The following is a 25,868-nucleotide window of genomic DNA, read 5'->3' as shown; positions in this document are numbered from 1 at the left end:
CACAAACCTAAGTCATCAGTTACTTGTTGGGAAAATCCCATATGTGTTTTCTCTTTCTAATGTACAAATTAACCTTAACAAAAATAGCAAGTTTACTTTCCTGGGTTAATGAGTTGTTTTTAATAATAATACCAAATGAAATGTCATGTACTCAATCAAGTGGGATTTGTTTCACCTTACTGTACGCTTTGAACTTATACTTTTTACAGCTTTCTACACTTACCATTTACTTCTCGGGATGATTGTTAACAAATGGGGCTGGTGTTTCTACCACGGGACATTATGCATCATCTCTTTTTTTCTCTGTATTTTAGACTCAGTGTTCACTTCACTCCCTCTTGTGACTTTGGGAAACAGAAACCATGTCTGACTTGTTTTTGCTATAGGTCAAATAGTGAGAAAGACACCCTTTCTACTCTACTCCTGTTTACTTTGTTGTTGTTCATCCTCATGTGGGGTATTTTTTCTATTGCTTTTTCAGAGAGAGTGGAAGGGAGGGAGAGGGACGGGAAGAAAGAGGGAGGTGGGGGAGAGAGAGGGAAACATAGATTCGAGAGAGGCAGCCACTGGCTGCCTCCCTCTCCCGGGGGTGAGGGAACCCGCAACCCAAGTACTTGCCCTTGACCGGGAATCCAACTGGAGACTCCTTGGCGCACGGGCCCCTGCTCTAATCACTGAGTCACACCCGCAAGGGCCTATTTACTTTTTGAGTTTATCAGAAGGAGGTGAAGGATAATCAAGAATTAGGGAAGGTGCCCAGACGGAGTGGCTCAGCGGTTGAGCGACAATCTATGAACCAAGAGTCAAGGTGCCCCAGTCAGGGCACTTGCTCGGGTTGCAGGCTCGATCCCCAGTAGGAGGCGTGCAGGCAGCCGACCAATGACTCTCTCATGGTTGATATTTCTCTCTCTCCCTTCCTCTTTCTGAAATCAACAAAAGCATATTAAAAAAAAAAAAATTAGGGAAGGTAAGTAAATTTGAGCGAAAGTTAACGTTTGGTTTTTAAATTCACTTACAGAGGAATCAAAGGACTTCGCGCTGCTAAGACAGTGGACATTAGCAAGAAATGAACGAAGTCCAATGCCTAACATAGTGCTAGTGTTTTTGGAAAATCTCAGATAAATTTTAAATATTATGAATTAAAACTCACAAAAGCGAATGAAACATTATGAAACTGCTTTATTAGAACTAAAAGAGTTGCTGGAGAAAATCAACAACAAACACGTTCAGTTTGAATTTCTGAGCGCAGGAGCAGAGAAACGCCACCGCTGGAAGGCTGGGAATTGTAGTCGGGAAAACGCGAAGATGTCTCAGCCGGAATCGAGATTAGTGGACGGAGAGGCGTTTAGTCCAATCCAGGTTCCTGGTTCTCATTGGACCCTTCCTTTCAGCACTGAGTGCATTTCCCTTGGTCACCAATGAACGCTTTAGTACAAGAAAGTCTTCGCGGATTGGACGTCTACTCTTCGCGTTGCAAGGGTATCAGCCAATCAGAGGCCAGCACCGACGGAGGTTTCAGGGTCATGGGGGAGAGCCTGTAGAACCTTTTTCCGCTGGCGCCCTCGCTCTTTGACTCCTAGATAAAGTCCCCTGCCTCGGAGGCCGCGGCTGCGAACGGAGGGACTGGCTCCACGCCTCCGGGTCCCTCTACCTCACCCCTTGGCGTTGCCCTGATGGTGCAGCAGGCTCCGGACTCCTGAAGCTTTGGAGCGGTATGTAGGGTCCGGGGCGGCGGACAAAGCGGCGGGGCCGGGAAGGCCGCGGAGAGCGGACCCAGCACCGAGTCGGCGAAGGGGCTCGGGCCGGGGCGCTCGCTCTGCCTGCTGCTTATCAGCACCCAGCAGTGCGCCCTCCGGGCCCAGGAAAGCGCCCCGCTCCCATGCGTCCTGCGAGAATGTTGGGTTTATTCACTTCCTCTCCGTCCCCCGCACGTCCGATGTTTACAAACCCCACCATTACTGATAGGTGTCACCTCACTTCCTCTCTGCAGGTGGTTCTTGAGTAACTTTCTTTTAGTTTTTGTGCACCTGCATGACTGCACTAAGAGCAGAATGACTTGGTTACGTTTGGCTTCATTCAGGAGAGACCAGTGTTCACATCTTTGTATTTTGAAAACCGTTCTTGAGAGGATTCGTGCTGTTAGCAACTCCTTTCGAGGTAGTGTACGGATATGCGAGGGCGGAGCAGGGCATTCCCCCGGACCCGGGGGAATAGAAGTCCCCACAGGATCAAGTATTGTTATTGTTTACTATTTGCCGGTACTCTTATATCATCTTAAGTTTTAATTTTCTTTGAATTGGACAGGATTTTTTTGGTGAGGAAACTGAGGCTGGAAGGAGACTCAACTTCTCAAAGAGTTACTCTTAGTTGCTAGTAAGGAGAAAACCAGATCTGATCTCAGTGCTTACGTTATCTTTCAAAAACTCGCTTAACTGACTGTATGCGAGCTTAATAATTCTTTGAGTCGAATCATAAATCTTGGCTGAAAGAAACAAAATGAGACACCTGCTCAGTTCCAGGTGTCTCACATCTATCACCTCACTCCTAGCGTCTCACTAGCATAGCCCTCCCCTGGAAGCTTGTTGGAAATACCGAATTTCAGGTCTCACCCCACCTACTAAAACAGAATCTACTTTTTGACAAGATCTCTTAGGTGATCAGAGTGCTTGTTAAAGTGTGGGGAGTATCCATTGTCTTACAATGATTTGTCCAAATTGAACCAAACAAAAGAGAATATAAAAGGTTATGTAGTATATACATTTGTGTTCTAATAAGACTGGAATTAAAAAGACAGAGAAAGTTTTTTTGTTTGTTTGGTTTTTACATTTTTTTCATTTGCTAGTGATACGATGTTTAAAAAGTTAAATATGTCTGTATTGGCAATTTTAGCTTTGCATCCAAAAATCTTAAACTATACACAAATATTTAGTAATTCAAAATTAGCTTGTAAGACATCAGGTGCTGGTCTTAAAAAAAAAGCTGAGACAAAAGAAATGTTAAGCGCTACTGCTGACAGTTAAATAAAATTTCAAGAACTTTTTGTTTACTCATACACAATCTGTGCACAAATCTCCCCACACAATTTTGTTCCATTGATTAAGAGATTCCAATCAGTTTCTTTGGAAGAAGGGGGTAGATTTCCTATTACTGGTGGCTTTTCCAGGCTGTTAATTTGGTTATTTGGTAAAAAACAACAACCCTGAAACCTAGTTCCAAATTCACTTACTCTCATGTTGCTCAGTAATTAAAGAAAGTGTCCTGTAGAGTTATAGTGTTCAGGGTTTTATTCAGGTGTTCATAGCCATGTTAAAAAGACATGGCGTTTATAGACCAACACAAAGTTTTTAATACTTTTTTTTTTTTTTTAATTGATTTCAGAGAGAGGGAGAAAGAGAGAAACATAAATGATGAGAGAGTCACTGATCGGCTGCTTCCTGGAGGCCCCCTACTGGGGATCCAGCCCGAAACCTGGGCATGTGCCTTGACCAGGAATCCATATGACCTCCTGGTTCATGGGTTGACATTCAACCACTGAGGAGCCACACTGGCTGGGCAGACCAACATAAAGTTTTAATGGTTCTTATTTTCACCCGGAATCACCTGATGTGCTTATTAAAATAAGTCTTGGGCCCTACCTCCAAGGATTCTTTTTAGGCTTGGGGTTGGACCTTGGAATCTTTATTTTAATTATAATTCCAGTTTATTCTCTTGTAGGCTATCCAGGTCCACACCTTGGCATTAGTATTCTAAGTGAAAAATGCAACTGGAAAGCAAGCTTATTTTTTTTTTGAACCTAATGCAGTACTCATTATAAAAGAAGGGAAGAGAAAAGAAGGTGTTTTTTCCCCCCTTACATTATGGTTCATTGGTTGCTATAAAATTGCTCAGTTCAATGAATTTAAAAGGTGATTTAAAAATTTTTTGAGGTCTGCCAAATTTGGGAATAAGAGAGGGTAAGAGAGAATGAATGCCAAAATACATTTTTTAAAAACTATATTGTATTAATTTCACAGGGAGAGGAAGGGAGAGGGAGAGAGAGAAACATCGATGTGAGAGCAAAGCATCAATGGCTGCCTTCTGCACACTCCCTACCAGGGATTGAGTCTGCATCCCGGGCATGCGCCCTGACAGAATCAAACCGTCAACCCCTTGGTGCACAGAATGACACCCAACCCACCGAGCCACACCGGCTACAAAATATCTTTAATAGCCTTTCTAGAGTTATAATTTTGTCTCCAACACCCTCCCCCAGTTAGCAATGTTATTGAAATTAGCATTAAACTTATTAATTTGTGGAAAGTATTTATACTTTTATATTCTTCCTAATAAGCAGTATGTATTGTATAACTTGATTAATTGAAGTTATTTTTAACTTTCTGCTTATATGAAGATTATTTTGAAGTATTTTGTTTCTTTCGCTTTTGTATGTTTAGCGTGTTACATTTTCTAAAATGTCCTGTTCACTTTTATGGAATTGTATGGGAATTTAAAAGAATTGGAATGAAAGTGGAAGGACCGCTGAATTTAAAAGAATTGTATGGGAAGTGGAAAGACTGCTGATCAGTTTAGGAGCTAGTAAATAAGATTTTAGCCCAGTTCTATACTATACTAACTTTCGTCCCCTGTGGCAAATTATTTAACTTCTCTATGGCTGTTTACTTATCTGTCAAGTGAATCAACCAAATTCTGTTTCATTCTTCTGAACGTGGTACACTCAGAGATGGACAGGTGTGCTTAGATTTAGTTCACATTCACTGTGACCTCTCAAACTCCACTGGCCTAAGGCCCAGCAAGAGACACCCTTCTTGGTTTCTTTGTTCACAGCCTTCTTTGACTCTTTCCTTTTTCCTAGTGGATTTTATCTTTGTAGACTCACTTTGCTGGGTTTTGTTCATAGATGAATAAGAAAAAAAGCTGTCAGCTAGCTGCTTTTCCCTGAGGTGGGACTTAGGCTCCAGAAATGTTCTGAAGAAAAAAGCACTGGCAGTGCTACAGTTTGACAAGTATAGCGAAGGTCACAGCTTGAACTGTAAAGATCTTGTTTATTGTGGTGCTTTAGTGTTAAAATATGTATTGCTGAAAGGAATTTATTGGAATATTGAAGATGACATATGTTCTTTAAACATTGTGCGCACATAAATAACGATTCTTTTTTAGTCAGCTGCTTATGTTCATTTTACTTAAACTTTGGAATTGCCAGTTCTTTTTTGTGATTTAGATTCATCTGTTTCTTTCTAAAGGTGTTGTAATCCTGATTGTTTAACAAATGCCATAATATCCTTCAGCAGCTTAGAACTAATTTTGCAAACTCTTTCTTTCTACAGAATTTAAGAAGATTTTGTTCATGTGTGTGGAGTAGAAGATGAATTCCTCCTCCTCCACCATGAATGAAGAACCTGATGCCCTATCGGTAGTTAACCAGCTACGGGATCTGGCGGCAGATCCATTAAATAGAAGAGCCATTGTCCAGGATCAGGGATGTCTGCCTGGCCTTATTTTATTTATGGACCATCCCAACCCCCCTGTTGTCCACTCGGCTTTGCTCGTAAGTTGCCTTTAGTAATTTCAGTCTTCAGTGTTGTAATTTTGCAATTAAGGAGAATTTGAAGAAGTGTTAGATGACATGCTAATAAGTTAATAGTAAGTCTGTATTTCTGTATATGCAAATATATATGCATGTGACTAGTCCTCTGACAGAAATGGCAGCATGCTACATGCATTTTGTCATATCAGTACAGATGGACACTCAAAAAGGCACTTAATTGTTTTGTTTTTATTTTGTAAAAGTTTTATTAAGATCTAAATCACACCATACAGTTCACCTATTTACTGTGTACAATTCAGTGGTTTTTAGTATATTCCGCAGAGTTGTGCAACCATCACCACAATCAGTTTTAGAACATTTTACCACCTCAGAAAGAAACTCTACTCTTTACCTATTCCCCAGATGTACTAAAGTATTTACAAATGAAATTATATGTTCTCTGAGATATGCTATAGAATACTTCAATGTGGTTTACCAGCAGGGGAGGTAGATGAAACAAGATTGCCAAGTGGTTGATAATTATTGAATCTGGATGATGGGTACATGGAGGTCACTCTCTCTACTTTTGTGCCTTCTCAAACTTCCATAACAAAAGGTTTAAAAGAAAATTAATGTAGAAAATTTAAAAATCGTTGTCCTTAAGGACCTATGAGAAATTCCCATTTAGTATAATTTTACAAGTTCATACAGAAAAATACTTTTGAAAATCATACGACATAAGACAGATTTCCTATTTTAGTTCCAAAGAATGAAGTTTAACAGACATTGATATAAATGAACAGTGGCAATAAACAGGGAAGTTTCATGGTCCCTAGTTTTGGTCCCTTTTCAGTACAAATTGCAGTGAAGATGAGAAGAGAGAGAGTGCTGGTCTTTAGACAGGGACTTGGGAGGAATTAAAAAAAGAGAGAGACTAGACTTGAACCTGTTTAAATTCAGAAGGCAAGGGGTTGCCACAGTGGAAGAAGTCTGAGGAAAAGGCTCTCATAGTTCTTACATACAACGGAAGAGGTTGCTGAGAGTGGTGAGATTGTTTGCAAGTGTGGAGGGGCTGATTAGTTTGGTAACCCTGAATTGATATGATGCTCAAGGCCTGTGGAACTCCTTTTCACTCCTCTTCAGGTCTACTATAGGCTCTGAGAGAGCCAGCTAGTTGGATTTGTTCGGGGTTGATTCTTCATCCTGTAAGTTGGACAGGACGACCAAGCGAGGGAGTGGAGGATTTTGGCAAGAGTGGTTGAAATGATAGACTGTAGCTGCCAGGCTGAATAGGAAGGGAAGTCAAGTCAGAGGGACAGGGCTAAGGGAGAGGTAGCGGGACCAGTAGAGGTGAAGTTTACTAAAGAGGTTGAAGAGTATGTGTGGTGTTTGTATAATTTCATTTTATCCTCACTGTTGGCTTACTGGCTTTACCCTTTTTTTATTTTAATTTTTGTGTGTGGTGCTTCTAGGTTTACAACATGCATCTTTAACTTACCACTTAGTCTGCCTTTAAGTAAATCATGCACGTCATGTATAATGTTAGAAGCATACAGCAGTATGTTTCCATTTCCTCCATCCATCCTTTGTGCTATTTTTTGTCATACTCTTTACTTCTACATATGTTAAAAACTCTACAGTATTTTTTTGCTTTAAACAGTTATCTTTTAAAGAGATTAACATTTTAAAAATCAAATGTACTTTATACTTATCTTCTTACTTAACTATTTCTGGTATCATTCAGTCTTTCATATCTCTTCACATTTCTGCTGGTGTCCTTTTTATTCTGCCCGAAGAACTTCAACACTTTCTGTATTGCAGGTTTGCTGTAGGTGTACTTTTTCTACAGGACTTTATTTTTTATTTTATTTTATTTTATTTTATTTTATTTTATTTTATTTTATTTTATTTTATTTTATTTTATTTTATTTTATTTTATTTTATTTTATTTTATTTTATTATTTTATTATTATTTTATTTTTTAATCCTTGCCTGAAGATATTTTTTCTATTGCTTTTCAGAGAGAGTGAGGGAGAGAGGGAGGGAGAAACATTGATGTGAGAGAGACATACTGATTGGTTGCCTCACACATACCTTCCTACCGGGGCAGGGATTGAGCCTGTAACTGAGGTATGTGCGCTTGGCTGGAATTGAACCTGGGACCCTTCAGTCCGAGAGCTGATGTTCTGACCACTTAGCAAAACTGGCTAGAGCTCTCCAGGACTTTAAAAGATGTTTCTTGTCTGGTCCATATGATTTCTAATAAGATTCCCGTAATTTTTAACCTTTGTTCCATTCTATATAATGCCTTTTTCTGGCTTCTGTGAGTTTGTCATTGGTTTTCAGCAAATGATTATGATGTGCTTGAAATCAATGGTTTTCTTTTGCTTGGAATTTGTTGAGCTTCTTGGGCCTATGGGTTTATAATTTTCATAAATTTTGGAAAATTGTCATTTATTATTTTTTCAACTTTTTTCTAACTCCTTCCTCTAACTCTTCTGGAACTTCACTTAAATGTGTGTTAGATTTTTCGTGTTGTCCCACAGGTCACTGTTGCACTGCTTCTCTTTTATTTAAGTCTTTTTTCCCCCCTCTGAATACTTCATTTTGTATAGTTTCCATTGCTACATTTTAAATTTCACTGATCTTTTTTTCTGTAGTGTCTAAATTGCTGTTAATCCTATCCAGTGTGCTTTTCATTTCAGATAGTATGTTTTTGTCTTCTAGAAGTTACATTTGGGTCTTTTAAATATCTGCCGTTTTTTCCTCACCATGCTCATGTGTTCCTACTCACCCTTGAGCATATATGGAACATATTTGTAATACCTATTATGTTTTCTAGTTTTCTCTTATTTTCTAATTCCATCTCTGTCATATGCAAGTCTGTTTTTATTTTTCCTTTGGTTATGGGTCATATTTTCTGGCTTTTCATGCCTGATAATTTTTTTTTTTAATTCTCACCTGAGCATAGGTTTTCATTGATTTTAGAGAGAGAGGAAGGTGGGGGAGAGAAACATTGATGTGAGAGAGGAACATCGATCAGTTGCCTCCTATACACGCCCCGACCATGGATCGAACCCTCATCTGGGCATCAAACCCACAACCTTTTTAGTATACGGGACAATGCTTCAACCAGCTGAGCCACCCAGCCAAGGCTATACCTGGTAATTTTTAATCAGATGTCAGACATTGCAAATTTTATGGTTTTGGGTTTGGGGGTTTTTTTGGTATCCCTATAAATGTTCTTGTACTTTGTTCTGGGTTGAGTTAAGTTACTTGGAATGAATTTGATCTCTTTAAGGCTCGCTTTGAAGCTTTGTAGAGTCTAAAGCAGCCTGTATTCTATGATATCACCACTACTAAGGGGAGGCTCTTCTGAGAATTTCCTGATTCCTCAATACATGTGAGGTCTTTTCACGTCTGGCTGGTGGTATCACAAACTCTTCCCAGCTAGAGCGAGCTTCAGGCATTGTTTTCCCTACTTTCTGGTGATCATTTACCCCCAAGCATGTGCAAGCCAGTATTGGACCAAAGATTCTTGGAGGTCCCCTCAAAAGATCTCTTGAGTGAGTGCCTGTGCTGTGGAGATCCCTCCTCTCTGTTATTCTGTTTTGCAAATTCTATCCCCCTGGAGTGTTTTCTGACACCAGTCCTCTGATCCTCTGTGGACACCAGCTGGGTATTCAACAATCCAGTTCAGTTCTGACACTAACTACCTGGAGTTGTTAAACTCCCCAGGTTTAAGGCTCAATCCCACAAGATGGCCCTCCCTTCAAAGGCCAGTTGCAAGTATCAGGTCACCCATATTTTTAACTGAGCAACTATAAATTGGATGTTACAATGACCCCTTCCCCAGGTTTGATAATTTTATAGAATGGCTCACAGAACTCAGGAAATTTATGTTTATTTATGTTCATTAGTTTATTATAAAGGATACACATGAACAGGTACATAGGGGAAGGTCTGGAAGGGTCCTGAGCACAGGAACTCTGTCCCTGTGGAGTTGGAGTACACCACCCTCCTGGCAGGTAGATGTAGTCACCAGTTCAGAAACTCTGAATTTCTGTGTCCAGGAGTTTTTGTTCTCTTCCTTAGTGACAACAAGGCACTCCTGCCACCCAGAAAATTCCAAATGTTTTAGGAGCTTTGTGCTAGGAATCAGAGACCAAATATTTATTTATTATTATATTGCACCACCCCAACTGCCCCAACTCTGATCTCTGACCCCCTAACTCAGTAAGGCCAGTGGGCTCCATTTGGGTTCCCCCTGCCTGTGCTACATCCTGAAAACTGCCTCCAAAGCAGTAAGATGGGGCAATTGTGGGGCCCACTTTGTCTTTTTTTTTTTTTTTAATTTGTTTTTACTGATTTCACAGAGAGGATGGGAGAGGGAAAGAGAAATAGAAACATCAGTGATGAGAGAGAGTCATTGATCAGCTGTTTCCTGCAGGCCCCCCACTAGGGATCAAGCCTCCTGGTCTACAGGTCCCACACTGGGGATCCAGTGAGAAACTGGCATGTTCCCTGACTGGGAATTGAACTGTGACCTCCTGGTTCATAGGTTGAATGCCAGACACTGAGCGACGCCAGCCTAGCTTGTCATTTCTCTTCACTCAGAGATTACAATTCTATGCTGCCTCTTGTCCTGGCTATTAGTTTTTTATGGAGGGACAGCAGTTCCCATGGCTCTTAATCCTTTATGGACTGAAGTGAAAAGTCAAGGTATGAGAAGTTGCAGAAAGGATAGGAGATTGTTGTCAGAGAGGTTGTTGAATTTGTGGTTCCTTGATGGTATTGTTTTCAGTAAAGACTGGGCACTTTGGAAATGGAGTGTAGAGGACCAGTAGAAAATGTGAAGGTCAGTAGACTGAGATGGCAGAGTTTTGGATGGTGTAATTCACAGAAGTATTATCCTGAAAATCATGTACCAAAGTCTGGTGAATGATGAGAGACTATGGGGTATGTACAACAGCTAATGAAATCCCTAAAGAATAGGCATGTGAAGGAAATACTCGCAAAATGTACTTTAAATTTTAAGAGGAAAGCACCCTAGTAAAATTGAACTCAGAAAGTAGAAATTTGTGAGGTGAGTTCATCTTTTGTTTTTCAGTAAAAGACATTTTGAAGGTGAATTGTAAAACTAGAAGCAGTTGATGCCATAAAGGTGGTTGTATGATTTGTCCCCCTCAGCAGTTTATTCTAATTCATATGTGAAAAGGATCTGGGGAAATGATGGCTATAGGGACTTTCCCTGAAATTAATAAATGTAATATAGTTCCTTGTATCCTTGACAAGATGAAGTGGTGAAAATAAAACTAGAACAACCTAATTTTGACTTTGCAGATGAGTTAGGAACCTTCATTTCAAAGAGCAGAATCAGCTACTTCAGCTCAAAGGATCATTTCTCCCGGAGGGGACTGCTCTGATGATCACATTTTAAAAAGAGTTTCTAAACACTTCAAAAACAATTGATTCTAAAAACAAAAACCTGTTTTCTCTTGCAGTAAGTTAGTGGGTTTAAATTTGAATAGTCTGGACATGTGAATTAATGTATTACTGTTTCTGCTGTAGGCTCTTCGATACTTGGCAGAATGCCGTGCTAACAGAGAAAAGATGAAGGGAGAACTGGGTATGATGCTAAGCTTGCAAAATGTTATACAGAAGTAAGTACATTACTGTTTCCCAATGCAGTAGAAATGTGGCTCTTCTTGTTAAATGTGTACTGATTGTTAATATATAATTTTACTGAAGTTTTTATTCTAATACAGGTTATATGTCCAAAAATACTCTGATGGTCAATATTCTTATTCTTCTTAAATATATGTTTTAATAATAGTCCTTATGAAAATGTTCAAATTTTATTTTAAAATGTTGATAAACCTTGTACTTACGAGTATTTTTTAAAAAAAGATACTCTTACCTTGTGTAAACTTTTATAAAGTAAAGTGAATTGTTAGTAGAGCAACACAGGTGACTAATCACATTTGAAAATATGTAGTGTTCTAGTGTAGTACAAAATTCTTTTGTTAACTTCATCCCAATCTTACTGAAAAGAACCTTTATCAGTATCCTGGCAAAAAAGGGCTTTTGGTGATATTTTCCTGAGTATCATTGAGAGGACTCTCAGAGACATAGAACTATTTAATTTGCATTTTAGCTGATGGGTGGTTTTTAATTGTACCTCTCATCTTACTAAGATTTTCATATCCATTGTTTTATTTTGTTATTTACAACTTTTTAAGGTAGGTAGGTTTGACAGATAATAGTTTCATGGGTGAGGAAAATACTGAGAGGCTGTTACTTTATCTGTGGTCCTTCAGCTGTGTTGCCTCTGGGGATGTCTGGTTTACTCCTTTCTTAGGCCTTGCTGATTTCTTTGTAGAGGCTAGAAATTGAAGATTCAGTGTTTTGATATTTCTACTCTGTCTGGAAGGAAAAAGGTAAGCTTTCTGAGGCTTTATCTTAGTTTATTCTGTATCTTATATAAGAGATTACTGCCTTTAAAACTATAATAAGTAATCACTTAATTTAATTTGATTTTAAAAAACTTATCTTGCTGATTCTTTGGCTTGAGTGGTCACAGAAGTCCTGTAATTGCCAAATACAAGTTATATCAGTGAAGAATCATCTAAATTCACCTCCAAGGCAGTGTTTTGTTTGTTTTTTTCTTAGTGTTCTTGGCTTCTGGATAAATTTTATTTTATTAATCTCAGTTTTTAGAGATTACTTAAATATTTGTTTTCATGGGGTTACCTGCCTGATAGACTGATTCTTTGGTGCTTTGATCTTTGCTAATGACAAAATGAAGACTGAAGTCTTCCTTTTTATTCAGGTGATTGGTTAGGAATTAACAAAATAATGACTGCTATCAACTGCATTAATATTGCCTGTGGTTTGAGGTCAATTCCATTAGTAAAAATTTGGATTCCAGTTCTGACTTGAGACAAATAATTTTTTTGCCCATGAGTTTCTTTATAAGCCTGAAGTAACAGCTGCAGAGTAATTGAGAATCCAACAAGATAGTATCTGTAGAAATGCTTAGTAAATTCTAAAGTGTGTAAAATACAAGGTAGTGTTATTTTTGTTCCTAGTATGCTTTAATGCCATGTAGTTAACTATTTTTAAAATTGATTTTAGAGAGAGGAAAGGAGAAAGAGAGAGAAACGTCAGTGTAAGAGAGACACAGCGATTAGTTGTCTCCTCCACGCACCCCTTAGGGCTGGGGATCGAGCATGCAACCAAGGTACATGCCCTTGGTCGGAATCGAACCCAGGACCCTTCTATCTATAGACTGATGCTGTAACCACTGAGCAATCGGCTAGGGTTAGATTTGTTTTCTTTGATGTGGCTGTTCCATGACAGCCAGCAAGTCAGGATGGGATTCCTACAGGATCTCTCTGTAAGTGTACTGAATTAGCGGGAGATTTAGCTGTGATTCTCTGGAACTGTGCAACTAAGGAAGTATAACAAAGATCTTCCTATATCCCAGAAAGAGCCACAGAACAAAGGAAATCTGTTGTGAAGGGATACTGCTTTGGAGAGAAACTTTCCATTTGGCAGTGATCAAAGTGGAACCAAAAAGCAGAAGTAGGTAGGGAGAGTAGAGGTTATTCTTCACGTGGGAAGAAGAGAAGAATATTTTGTAAAATAGGGAAAATTCTGCGTACTAAAATTTTCGCCCTTTAATCACCGTATTATGTTTAGCTACAGAATGTTGCTGAGATTTTTAACGTGTTATTCAACAGCAGGTTTTACTTGCGTTGAGGTCAAATTGGGGCTTACAGATCAACAGTTGGATTCACTACAAAGTCACTCTTGCTTTCAGTTCTTTAATTGTGAAGAGAACTTGAAGTTCTCTGTCACTCATGCTAAATCTAGCATTATGTCCTAATTTTAATGTCTTCCATAAGTAAAGTCTTGTCATTAGAGATTAGAACCATTTTACATTTTATTTTTAGTCTGGATCCCTATGTGAAGAGAATTTTCAAAATGCCAATTTAGGAGAACATCTGAACCCAGTTTAAGACATTTGTTAATTGGTACTTCAGGAGTAATACTTCTGACAAAAGATGCATTTTATAAAAGTGCTTGGAATAACTAACATGAAATATACTATAAACAAAAACCCCTTTAATAAAATGTGGCATCACAACTTTAAAATATCTTATTTCATCTGGAGAACTTCCTAAAATTCTAGATTTTGAAACAGTGCCGTAATATATGGTGGTCTAGTCTTGTTAAAATCTTGGATGAAAAGTGTGTGCTTTCGTTTCTTTATGCCTCTTTTCTGTGTCTTTTTTTTTTCTTTTTCTTAAGTATGTATATATTGATTTCAGAGAGAGGAAGGAAGAGGGGGAGAGAGAAAGAGAGAAACATCAGTGATGAGACAGTCATTGATCGGTTGCCTCCTGTACTCCCCCTACTGGAGATTGAGCCGGCATCGCCAGGCAGATGCCCTGACCGGGAATCAAACCACGATCACCTAGACCATAGGTCAGTGTTCAACCGCTGAGCCATGCCAGCTGGGCTGTTCTTTTACTTTTTAGAATGTCATTTTAGGCCCTGGCCAGGTATCTGAGCGGTTAGAGCATCCTTCCCGAACTCCAAGGTTTTGGGTTCGATCCCCAATCAGGGCACATATGGGAATCAAGAAATGAACACACGGATAGGTGGAACAACAAATCAGTGTTTCTCTTTCTCGTGCTCTCCCTCTCTCTCTCTCAAGTCAATAAATAAATTAAAAAAATATTATAGGTATGCAGTATGTGTAAAAACTAAAAAATACAAAAAAGGAAGAAAACCCATAATGCCATTTATCTTTTCATTTACATATATGATAACAGACTTACAGAAAAGTTGTAAAAGCAGTACAACTATACCTAAATACCCTATGTCTAGATTCTCTAAATTTTAACATCTTAACATTTGCTTTACCGTTGAACTTTATCATTCTCTTTCCATACATGATATTATTTAGTACATATATATTCATGATTTATATATATATTTATTGTGAAGTGTGTCTTTTAGGATTAAAAAAAGTGCCCTTTGTCATGTTTACTGCTTGGATTTGGGGCTGGAATTCTTTATCAGCATGCAACCCCTGTTCTCATTGTTTCTACATTTGCCCATTCCTTTATTTCTGAATCACTTTGTTTTAACTGTGTCTTGCTTTGTGAGCCAAATTGAAAATCCTTTTCTTTCAGTTGGTGAGCTAAGTCCATTTTCATTTATTGACTGATGTATTTCATTTTAACTAATTTTTGTTGTACTTACCACGTATATTATGTTAAACTAGTTGTGTTTCTCTGCATGATGTTTTCTTCTTTTATTTTGAAAATTCCTTCTGGTACTTAGATTTGTCCTATTGTGATAGTGGTTGCCTTTGTACTTTTAAAAAATGTTCTCAGCCCTAGCTGATTTTGCTCAGTGGTTAGAGCATCGGCTCTCGTACTCAAGGGTCACAGCTAAGAGCATGTTACCTCTGTTGCAGTCTCAGTCCCTGGCCCTGGCCCTGGCCCTGGTTGGGGCACATGCAGGACAACCTGTCTCACATCGATGTTTCCCTCTCTCTTTCCCCCCTCCCCTTCCATTCTCTCTGAAAAGCAATGGAAAAATATCCTCAGGTGAGGATTAAAAAAAATGTTCTCAGTTGACTTGTTTTCTTAAACTTCCACTGTCTTGTTGGTTTTTAATGGTAATCTTTTGACTCCCACCTATTATGTGTTCCATAGTCACTGAGCTTTTCTACTTTCCTCTTTTCCTTTCCCTTCTCCTTTCTTTTTAAAAGTTGCATTACTTCTACTTTGTCAGAACATTTATATATTCTTTCATTCTCTTTTCCACCTTTGTTTTAAAGTTAGATGTACAGTTAAATATTTAAAATGTTCATCATCTGTCCTTTGGCTCATATTCTCCCTGTCATTTATTGGTTGGTCGAAGCTCATTGTCTGTGAGATTGCTCAAGGAAGGCTCAAATCTTCCTTGGGTTCCTTCATATTTAAAACTTTTCAGTAACCTTGATACTTAAAGGATAACTAGACTGGATCTTTGGCTTGCCTTTTGTTTTCTTGAGATTCTTGAAAATGATGTTTCATTTTGCCTTGATTTTTATGTTGTTTTGAGAAGTCTAATGTCAACCTATCATATAAAAGATAATAGTAGTATAGTAAGTCCTCTTTTAATATCCATGTATAACAACCAGTTTTACCTTAGGCTAATTGATAAAAATGAGTTAAGTTCCTGTGGCATGTCATCAACGTTATAACAAAACAATATTGAATGAAACAATGTTTGAGGGATAGCTGTAGTTTACTTAATATATCTGGAACACTCTTCCATATAACCATTTTACTGAAACATCATTCTAAATGGCTGCAGTTACGTTTCATGTTCTTTGTAGTTTTCTTCAGCGTCTATTTTTGTAATTATTTAGTACAGAGGCTGGCAAATTTTTTTCTGTAAAAAGGCAGATAGTAAATATTTTTGGCTTTGCTAGACAATCTCTGTTGCAACTACAGTACTCAGTTCTGCCCTTGTAGGTCAAAGCAGCTATAGATAATATGTAAATTAATAGGCTTTGGCTCAGGGATCATCGTTTCCATGCCTTGGACTTCATTGTTACCTAAACAGAGCTGTTTAGAACACTTCTCTTTTAAATACATCTTTATTGATTTTAAAGGGAGAGGAAGGGGGAGAGAGAGAGAGAGAGAGAGAAAGAGAGAAAGAGAAACATCAGTGGTGAGAGAGTCATTGATTAGCTCCTCCTGCACGATCCCACTGGGGATCGAGCCCAAAACCTGGGCACGTTCCCTGACCAGGAATTGAACCTCGATCTCCTGGCTCCTGGGTTGATGCTCAACCACTGAGCCATGCCCGGTTGGGCTTAGAACAGTTTTTAAGATAGGATTGTTTTGTGTTAAAAGATGAGGGATGATTTTCTGGGTTGCATAAATGTTAACAAGAAGACTTTTTCTTAGCAAATAACAGGAAAAAAATGCAAAGCCAATTCCTAAAGGAAACATTGTGGAGTTTTAAAAAAGATGATGGTAAGTTTCTAACAGTAAAATAACATGTATATTCATTGCTTTCATTGTTACAGGAAAGGGGGATGGGCTCGGAGTGGGTCTACCGTGGGCTGGTAGTACGTGGATTCTTGACTTCATGCAGGGAAGATGTCACAACAGAAGTCCAGGTGATTTTGAGAGTATGTTTATTAAAGCTAGGGACAGTGAAACAAGGAAGGACCTGGGATAGAAGAAGCAACAGGAGAGAGACTAGGCAGGGCTGCTTTGGCTCTCTAGAAAGGTTATGGGAAAGAACTGAGTCAAGGTGGGGCTGTTCTCAGCCCACTGGAAAGTCGGAGAAAAGGGGGCCTTGGAGACATGTTCAAGGGGTTATTCCGAGACGAGCTAAGTCTTGTGGGGACCCTTAAAGTTTAGGAGAAAGAAAGTCCACTTGAAAAGGAGATTTGAGTGGGGGTGCCCTAAGGGCTCACACTGGCTCTTTTGTCTTGAGGGGTTTTATCTGCTTTCTAAAGATGGGGATTTTAGGGGAGATCTCAATAGAATATTCATTAGCTTTTCCAGGTGTATCCTTTCAGGGTTGTGGTCTCCACTGATTGGTCAGTACTGGGGCAGGGGGTCATTAGTCATTGCAGCTGTTCCTGGTGTCGCCTGCCTGTTTTTGCTGCTTTTCTGGGCCTGGAGCAGATATACAACTGAAACCTAGGGAGAAACATCAGGGGAGGGTCCTATGACCAGGGATATGCCAGGGGAGGAAAGGCCGTCCTGGGGGTGAGGTGGCACCAGTTTTGCCCATTCCTAGGCACTCTTGACTTTCCGGCCTGGTGACCTTCTGTATTTGGCTGTAAATTGGTCGGCCAGTTTGTTCAGCTGTCTATCTCAGTTTCCCCATTCCACTTGTCAAGGAATTTTCCTAGGTGCTTACTATCCTGCCTCTTCATGAAGTATATGGAAGTCTTAACTGGCCTTTATGGACAATATAAAATGTTATTAGCAGCATCTAGGATTAGACTGAATTGCTGTTTATGACAATAAGGAAATACTATATTCAGAATGAAAATTATTTTTTCTATATAATAAAGATCAAAGTTCACCTTTTACTTGTGTTTTATGAATAACATTTTGAACTTTTTCAATATAGATAACTAATTAGGAAAAGTGGTGAGGAGTCAGTATACTTCATTATGGAATAGTAAATTACTGAGAGCAAAATTACAATTACTAGATGAAGGAGCCTTTCAAGATAGTCTTTTTTTCTGATGTCAGATTTTAAAGACTGAACTAAATCCAGGTCATTAATCAGCTCTCAATTTTCACCTGCCTAGGAAGATTAGGGCAATTAATACTTATTTAATTATACATTCTCTCTAACATTTATGGCCAAATGTACCATATAACTCTAGACTTTTTCTGCTTGAATGTTTTGAATCATTGTATTTGAACAATAATTTTGGCTTATTAAAAAAAGACTAAGATAGCTTTTGAACCTGAAAGTACTCTTGGATTATTTTTGGTTTTTTGGCTTTAAAAGCATATTTTTAAACTAGGGAAATAATTATTTATAATTGATTTGTTGATTAGCAAGATGCATTGATATTTGTGATACTTCATGTAGTAAGTAGGTCAAGAAGTAACTTGGTTTGTAATTCATTTTGCTTACATGATTTTGTTAATTTCTTTTTGCCTAAGAAAAAATTTTACTTCCTTTTAAGGGAGTTATGGGTCTATAAATAGAGATATTCTAACTGTTTCATAGAAATGGTAGCAATACAATTGAGTCCTGTGAGTATACCAGAAGAACATACTTGAAATAACAATTAGACCATCATGTTGATTTGATTATGTTATCCTTTAAAATCTTTTGGTTTTGAGTAGCTAGAAATTGAAAATCTTCAAAAGGAATGTTATTACTATATGAAAATGATGAAACTTTGGAACTGTGGAGTAAGGAAGTTAATAATGGTGGTGGTAGGAGTATTTATTTCATTTATCTATTTTTGCTAATCATCTTAAGTGCTTTGTTTACCTAAGTAGGCATAGCTTGTGTAACTCTATAGATGAAGTATATTTTTGTGTAAATCTTCGGCTTTTAAATTTAAAGTTAGTGTGAGTAGTCTGTAGCTGTACGGACAATCATGAATGCACATGTCTCACCTTTGCAAATTGTTTTTATTAACAAATGGCCATTTCTCCCCTCTGTTGCTACTAATATGGAATCCACTAGAACGGGCTTGTGATAGAATTAAGCCCTCAAGCCTAAGGACTCCATTAGATATACAGATTATCTTCTCTCCCATGAATCTGGAATGGTTCTAGTTCTATACCATCCTTGGGAGAATTGGGAAAATAGTTACTCAGGTAGTTTTTTCCTCTTAAATTCATGAGTGCCTCTAGCCAGTGTCCTCATACACTTTACAACTTGTGGTTGGCAGTATTTAAAATATCTCAGAACTGCAGTGACCTTTTCAATAAACTGTAAAACAGCCATCAGAAAGGTGCTGAGACATCTCCTAAAAAAATAGTCTTTTTCATAGCTTCCTGCAATACAGAGCCAAAATCATTCAAAGCAATTGATCTCTGTGGTCAACAGTGGCTCAAAAAGCACCTGGTATAATAAATTGAGGGCCCAGAAAATTGCCAGGTTGCACTCCTGGAATTGAAGGTCTTTATAGCTAGAATGTGTCTTTTTAGTTAGAAATTGAAGTATTTCTGCTCATTCAATAAACAAATGGATTGCAAAAAAGTTCATTAGGCTTTGTGGAAGGTACAGAGAGAATACACCCCTATTCTTGAAGAGAAAGAAATAGAAAATTAAAATCAATAGTAAAGTATATACAGTACTTTGAATGCAGAGGGATGAATGGCATGTTGGGGTGGGGAGGCTTCATAAAGAAGATGGTGGTTGAGCTGAGCCTTCAAGTGCTCAATAGCCACATGTGAGTGGACAGTGCTGGTACAGAATATTTCTTCAGTGTAGAAAGTGCTGTTGGACAGCATGGCACAAGTGTTTATGTGAGGAGCTATACAGGATTTAAAAGTTTAAGAATGAAAACTTTTGTCTGAATTGTGGTTTTATGATACATACTCTGTGAAAGATATGTAAAAATGCAAATTAAGAAACAATCAGTTTGGATTTACTAAGAAGTCTCTATTGAGGTAACTTTAATATGAACGATCTAATTTGTTTTCTCCTGTTGTATTTTCTTGAAGGTCAGGTTACTTTCAAATTGCGAGTTGAATGTTAGTGTTAATCCAGGGACTTGTTATAGCTTGATCTTTTTAGTTGATTTCCTACTTAATTAATGATTTCAATTAAGTGTGCTTTTATACCACTGTAGTGATGATGAGTTTTGAATCTCAATGAACCATGGGTTTAGAATGAAATGAGAAGACTTTGTTATAGATTAGACGCTTTTTCTACATTACAGATGACTCTAGGATTCACTGGTATTTTAAATTGAACAAGCCAGAATGAAGAAAACAAGGCTTTTCAAACTTGAGGAATAAAATTACAGAATCAGTAGAAGTGATTATACTGATTTATAACTTATCTGTTTCTTTTCAAGGACTACAACTCCAGGAGAAACAAAGCTTCTGGCCTCTGAAATCTATGACATTCTTCAAGCTTCCAATATGGCAGATAGTGATAGTTTCAATGAAATGAATTCACGTCGAAGGAAAGCTCAGTTTTTTCTGGGAACTACAAACAAACGTGCCAAAACAGTGGTTTTACATATAGATGGTCTTGATGATACGGTAAGACTTTTATAAACACATGGTTCATAAGATGAGAAAGAGAAATCATGTTAACGAAATAGTTTCCTCAGTGTCACCTGCTAACAATCTTTAGGAAGTCCCAATATTAGTATTTTATACTGATAAAGGGGAGCATTTTGTGCTAAAGGGGTTAATCAGAGGACATAACAATTTTAAATATTTATGCCTTAACACTAGAACTTCAAAATACATGAAGCAAAAACTGACAAGTGCAAAGAGAAATAGACAAATCTACAGTTAGAGCTAAAGATATGAGAACCACTCAGTTAATAGAACAACTATACAGAAAATCAGTAAGGACATAGAAGACTCAACACTAATAACCAACTTAACCTAATTGGTATTTATAGAATACCCCTCCCAACAGCAAGATAATAATCATTCTTTTCAAGTGCACATGGAATATTTGCCAAGATTGCCCCATTTTTCCCTCCCTCCCTCCCTCCCTCCCTCCCTCCCTCCCTCCCTCCCTCCCTCCCTCCCTCCCTCCCTCCCTCCCTCCCTCCCTTTGTTGACTTAGGGTTTATTTTTATATCTTTAACTGTCACAGTCTAGCTTCAATTATTATTACAGTAGTTCTTCCTTGTCTGCAGGGTATAAGTTCCAAGACCCCCAGTGGGTGCCTGAAACCATGGATAGTCCGGAACCCTATATATGCTGTGTTTTTCCTATATATCCATGCACACCTTTTCACTTACAGGAAGCACTTTATGGCTTATCTTTGGCATATCTGAATTGCCAGCCTCATTACTCTTGTGCTTTGGGGCCATTATTGAGTAAAATAAATGTTACTTCAACACAAGCACTGTGATACTGGGTGACATTTGATCTGATAACCAAGAGGACTACTAAGTAACTAATAGGCAGGTAACGTTTACAGCATGGAAACGCTGGACAAAGGGATGAATTATTTGTGTGTGTGGGGATAGGATGGCATGAAATTTCATTACACTACCCAGAATGGTGTGCAATTTAAAACTTATGGATTGTTTATTTCTGGAGTTTTCCATTTAATATTTCTGAATCACAGTTGACTGAGGGTAACTGAAACCACAGAAAGCAAAATTGAGGATAAGTAGGGGCTACTCTACATCACTTCACACATAGTATAAGACATAACGCTATACTTTAATTTCCCTTAGCTCAGCCTTTGCGCTATTGCTATGTTTTCTTCCTGCATATGCTATGAGTCCCAGAATACATTGTTATTACATTAAATCTATATTTTTAAATTTTTTCAAAATATTTAAAAATTTATTGATTTGTGAGAAAGAGAGAAACATCAATTTGTTGTTCCACTTATTTATGCATTCCCTGGTTGATTCTTTGTGCCCTGATCAGGGATTGAACCTGCAAACTTGGTGTATGGAGACCACGCTCTAACCAACTGAGCCACCTGGCCAGAGCAAAATTTTTTTAAATTTTTAACTGTAAAATATACATAGCATAAACTTTACCATTTTAACCATTTTTAAGTGTAGAGTTCAATGGTACTAAATACATTCATAATGTTCTGCAACCATCGTCACCATGCATCTGTGTACGTGTACAACCTTTTGTCTTGTAAAAAGAAACAGTGCTCTTGATGAGCCCCTGCAGGTCTGTGCACTGCCATGTGCCACCATATCCCAGGTCCTTGCCTGAGGAGTACTGAAATGTAGTAGGGAGTAGTGAAAAAATGGTTTAAACAGGGAGATAGAAAGGATATGAGTTGTTTTGAAGGAAGTGGGGATAAGTGTGAAGACTGATTTTATTTAATAGAAGAGAAGAACGAATTGCGTAAGTTGAAGGAAGTGCATCTTAGGGTGTGATCCAGAGACTTGGGGTCAATTGCAGATTTCTGTCCCCTCAGAAGTACTGAATCAGAACCTGGTCTCAATACAGAAACAGGAAAATTGAGATATGTGGGCTGGAGGTGGAGGGAGGGATGAGGGGAAACTAGTTACTGTTTAATCCATCTCTTTGGATCTTGTTTTGAGATGACTACTTGATACCTAAGTGGATGTAGCAGTAGACAAATGAAAATAAAATCATGCTGGAATATGTCTGTGTTTCTCTGTGTGAAAGTGATGAGAATAGTCCACTGAGGGGCAAAGTAGAAAGAAAATCCCTTAGTTTTAGACATTGGATCTTGGAGGTAAGACGAGACAAGAGTTGGAATAATCAGTGCTGTAAGTAGAAGACCAGGGTAGTGTATTATTAGGAGTCAAAGAAGCATTGAAAGGTGTATGTTACATTGTGCTGTCAGAGGAAAATGAGAACCAAGAAGAGGATATTGATAGCCCTTGAGACCGCAGTGGGTACCCATTGAGAATGCCATTAATGAAGAATGTGGTGATATTTATAAATACCAAGTGCTTTAAAAAACAGTGAGTCAAACACTGAATGCTCACTGATTCTAACTTTAATTTATTAGAATTTATCCCTAGAGATTTTTAAGCAACACAGCAGGGGTAGCAAACCTTTTCTTTAAAGGGCCATATAGGAAATATTTTAGTTTTTTCAGGGCATGTGGTCTCTGTTATAACTACTAACTGTGCTGTAGAATGAAACTAGCTCAGACATTATGTAAACACATGGGTGCAGCTGCATTCCAGTAAAACTTGATTTAGAAAGAAAACTGGCGGACTCTAGTTTGCCCACCCTTGAGTGAGAGGAACCTCTGCTTTTCAGCACTTTTTGCCTTAAGATTTAAATTAACATTGGCTAACTTCTTGTTAAAATTATCAAAACTAAATATTAGTAATGAGCTTGAAAAAATCTAGCAGGGAATACAATTCTGTTGGTCTTGTAAAATTTAATAAACTTGACTAAGCACCACCCTCCCTGTGCCCTCACATCTGAGATGGTAGAACTGAAATAGGGACATTTGTTCCCCATGGTGCCCACCCTCCCATTTGTAACGACTAGTGGTTTCAGTTGATTTATTCCCTTTTATTATTTTGTCAATTTTAGTAACAGTTTGCTTTTACTTTTTCAGTCTCGGAGAAATCTATGTGAAGAGGCTTTGTTAAAAATTAAAGGCGTTATTAGCTTTACTTTTCAAATGGCTGTTCAAAGATGTGTGGTGCGAATCCGTTCAGATTTGAAAGCAGAGGTTAGTATTTTAAATACTGATATGCTTGAGTTTCCAGGTAACAAATCTGAGTTCAAGTTTGTCCCTTTTTATCCTGGCCTAGGCTTTGGCATCCGCGATAGCATCGACCAAGGTGATGAAGGCTCAGCAAGTTGTGAAAAGTGAAAGTGGAGAAGAGGTAAAAGCTTTATGTAGTTTTTTTATACCTAACTGCGACTCTAGGTTGTTCTTTACGGCCAGCAGATTGCCACTGGTTTTAGACTAATAGTTGCCAAGTATATAGGAATGGGGTTGGGCCAGAATATCTCAATGTTTCTTGGATAGCAGTTAACTCTTTTTAGAAATTTAGAAAGATCTTTTGTGGATTTCAGTCTCTTTTTATATATGTTATATTTTGTGAATTTCAGACCCTTCTTTCAGTGGAGAAGTCTTGCTGATATATGGAAATAAAGGAGATGTGGTTTCTGTGATTGGTCTTTAAATACTTTCTAACCTTAATTAGTCTTGCCAATCCAAAAAGTAAAACTGCAGTCCCCCTCTTAGGCAAATACACATAGTGAAAACCTTTGCCTGTTGTTGCTCTTTCCACCAGCTTTGTGATAGGGAAATGAATCTACATGGCTTCGGCTCGTTTGAGTTGCCATAAAAAGGAGGGTCATTGGCTCTCCAGAGGCCCACCCAGTGGCCAGATGCTTGCTTTTATCTTCTTTATTTATTTTTAAATTTTTAGAAATTTGTTTTTAATTATAGTTGACATACAGTACTATATTTGTGTCAGGTGTACAACACAGCGATTGGACATTTATATACTTTACAAAGTGCTATCCACAGGAAGTCTAAGAATTGTCACCATACACAGTTGTGATATTATTGATCTCTTCCCTGTGCTATACATTACTTCCCATGACTTACTTTGTAACTGGAAGTTTGCACTTATTAATCTCCTTCCCCTTTTCTGCCTTACCCTGTCATCTTGAAGTAGACAGAGGTTGAACATTTATTCTTGTAATTCTGCCTTTCTGTGCTTACACAATGCTCAGAAAATGGGTTTACCTTTATGTAGGAGGGACATTTTCAAAGGAATACAGCCCCTGAAAATAAATACTGTGGTGATTAAAATGAGGAGAAAGTTGTCCTTTCACTTCTGACACACATCTATCAATTACATTGGTTTTGCACTAACTGTTCACACATTCTCTGTGTCAGATGCTGGTCCCATTCCAGGATATGGCTGTGGAAGTAGAACAGAACACAGAGCTGCCTGACTACCTTCCTGAGGATGAGAGCCCCACCAAAGAGCAGGACAAAGCAGTGTCAAGGGTCGGCTCCCACCCAGAGGGTGGGGCTAGCTGGCTGAGCACAGCCGCAAACTTTTTATCCAGGTCGTTTTACTGGTGACTTCAATTTGGGGTGCAAGGACTGTGTGAATGAACAAGGGGCCAGTTTTCCATTGTCATGGTGAACTGTCAAGTGCAATTTGCAATAAGTTATCATGAAAAGTTTTTAGATTACATGATTGCGTATGCTGCGTTTTACATTTTATCGGACATTTTGCCCCACTAAGTGTTAAAAAGGACAGAGGCTACAGGGGGAGTTGCTTTGTTTATGAAGGTATTTTGGTTTTGTTTTCCTTTGTTTAATTGCCTCATTTTTTAAAAAACATGGGTCCACAGTTAAACCAAACATATGTGCAGCTTTACATTTTATTTTACACGAAGCACTTGATAGGAAAACTCATTTTCCCCTCCGGCCTCGGGACCTATCTGAAGAGAAGTTTTCTTAGCTCAAGTTGTGCATGAATTACGGAATGTTTTCCTCTGCTTTTCTTCATGAAAGATACTCGCTTTGGTACTCTACTGAGAGTTGGAAGTATTTCTCATTGTTCCCCTTTTGTGCCTTTTTTAATTTTGCCAACCATGTTTATAGAAAGGTCATTACTAATGACATTTTGTGAATTAAAATATATTCATTTGAATGTAGCAGTCCCCTAAAAATACAATTCTACAAAAACATTGCAATCTTATTTGTTGTCATTTTAATATAATTAATACACAATCATTTGAGAGAGGGAAACATGTATGTCAGCAAAGTGCTGTGGAGACTGAATGTGACCAAATGTAGTTTGACTGCTGTTCTGTTTGGTTTATATCAGCTCTTGAGAGTTACAGCCACCATAATATTGGGAGCAACTGTTAGTGGTCTCTAGGCCTTATTTTGTGATTACACACTATCTCCTGTGAGAAAAAAAAATAGTAAAGAACTGACAAACTTGGAAAAGAAAACAAAAATTGGATGCCTGTAATATCGTATACCATTTGGTAGAGTCTAACCTTAACACATCAATTGCTTGGCAGGTGGCTATTCAGTAGGTGTTTCCTTGTATTGCCTTTTGTGAATTTATTATGAATTTGCAGTCGAATTGAATGGAAAAAGTACTCAAATTAATGCTTATAAAGAAATAGAGCCA

The 25,868-nt window shown here is 38.2% G+C and overlaps 1 protein-coding gene across 1 annotated transcript; it reads left to right on the top strand.

Annotated features, from left to right (window-relative positions):
* Nucleotides 1–1,502: 1,502 nt before the first annotated feature.
* On the top strand, nucleotides 1,503–25,413 carry ARMC1 (armadillo repeat containing 1). Its single transcript, XM_081116381.1, has 7 exons — nucleotides 1,503–1,712; nucleotides 5,325–5,545; nucleotides 11,096–11,187; nucleotides 20,115–20,304; nucleotides 23,306–23,422; nucleotides 23,505–23,579; nucleotides 24,608–25,413. The coding sequence occupies exons 2-7, from the start codon at nucleotides 5,363–5,365 to the stop codon at nucleotides 24,797–24,799; spliced, it is 849 nt and encodes a 282-aa protein (XP_080972507.1). The 5' UTR covers nucleotides 1,503–1,712; nucleotides 5,325–5,362; the 3' UTR covers nucleotides 24,800–25,413.
* Nucleotides 25,414–25,868: the final 455 nt, after the last annotated feature.

This window comes from Miniopterus schreibersii (genome assembly GCF_964146895.1).
Source record: "Miniopterus schreibersii genome assembly, chromosome: 17".
Taxonomy (NCBI): domain Eukaryota; kingdom Metazoa; phylum Chordata; class Mammalia; order Chiroptera; family Miniopteridae; genus Miniopterus; species Miniopterus schreibersii.
The sequence above is the reverse complement of the archived record's forward strand: the minus strand, read 5'-3'. Positions and strand labels throughout refer to the sequence as shown.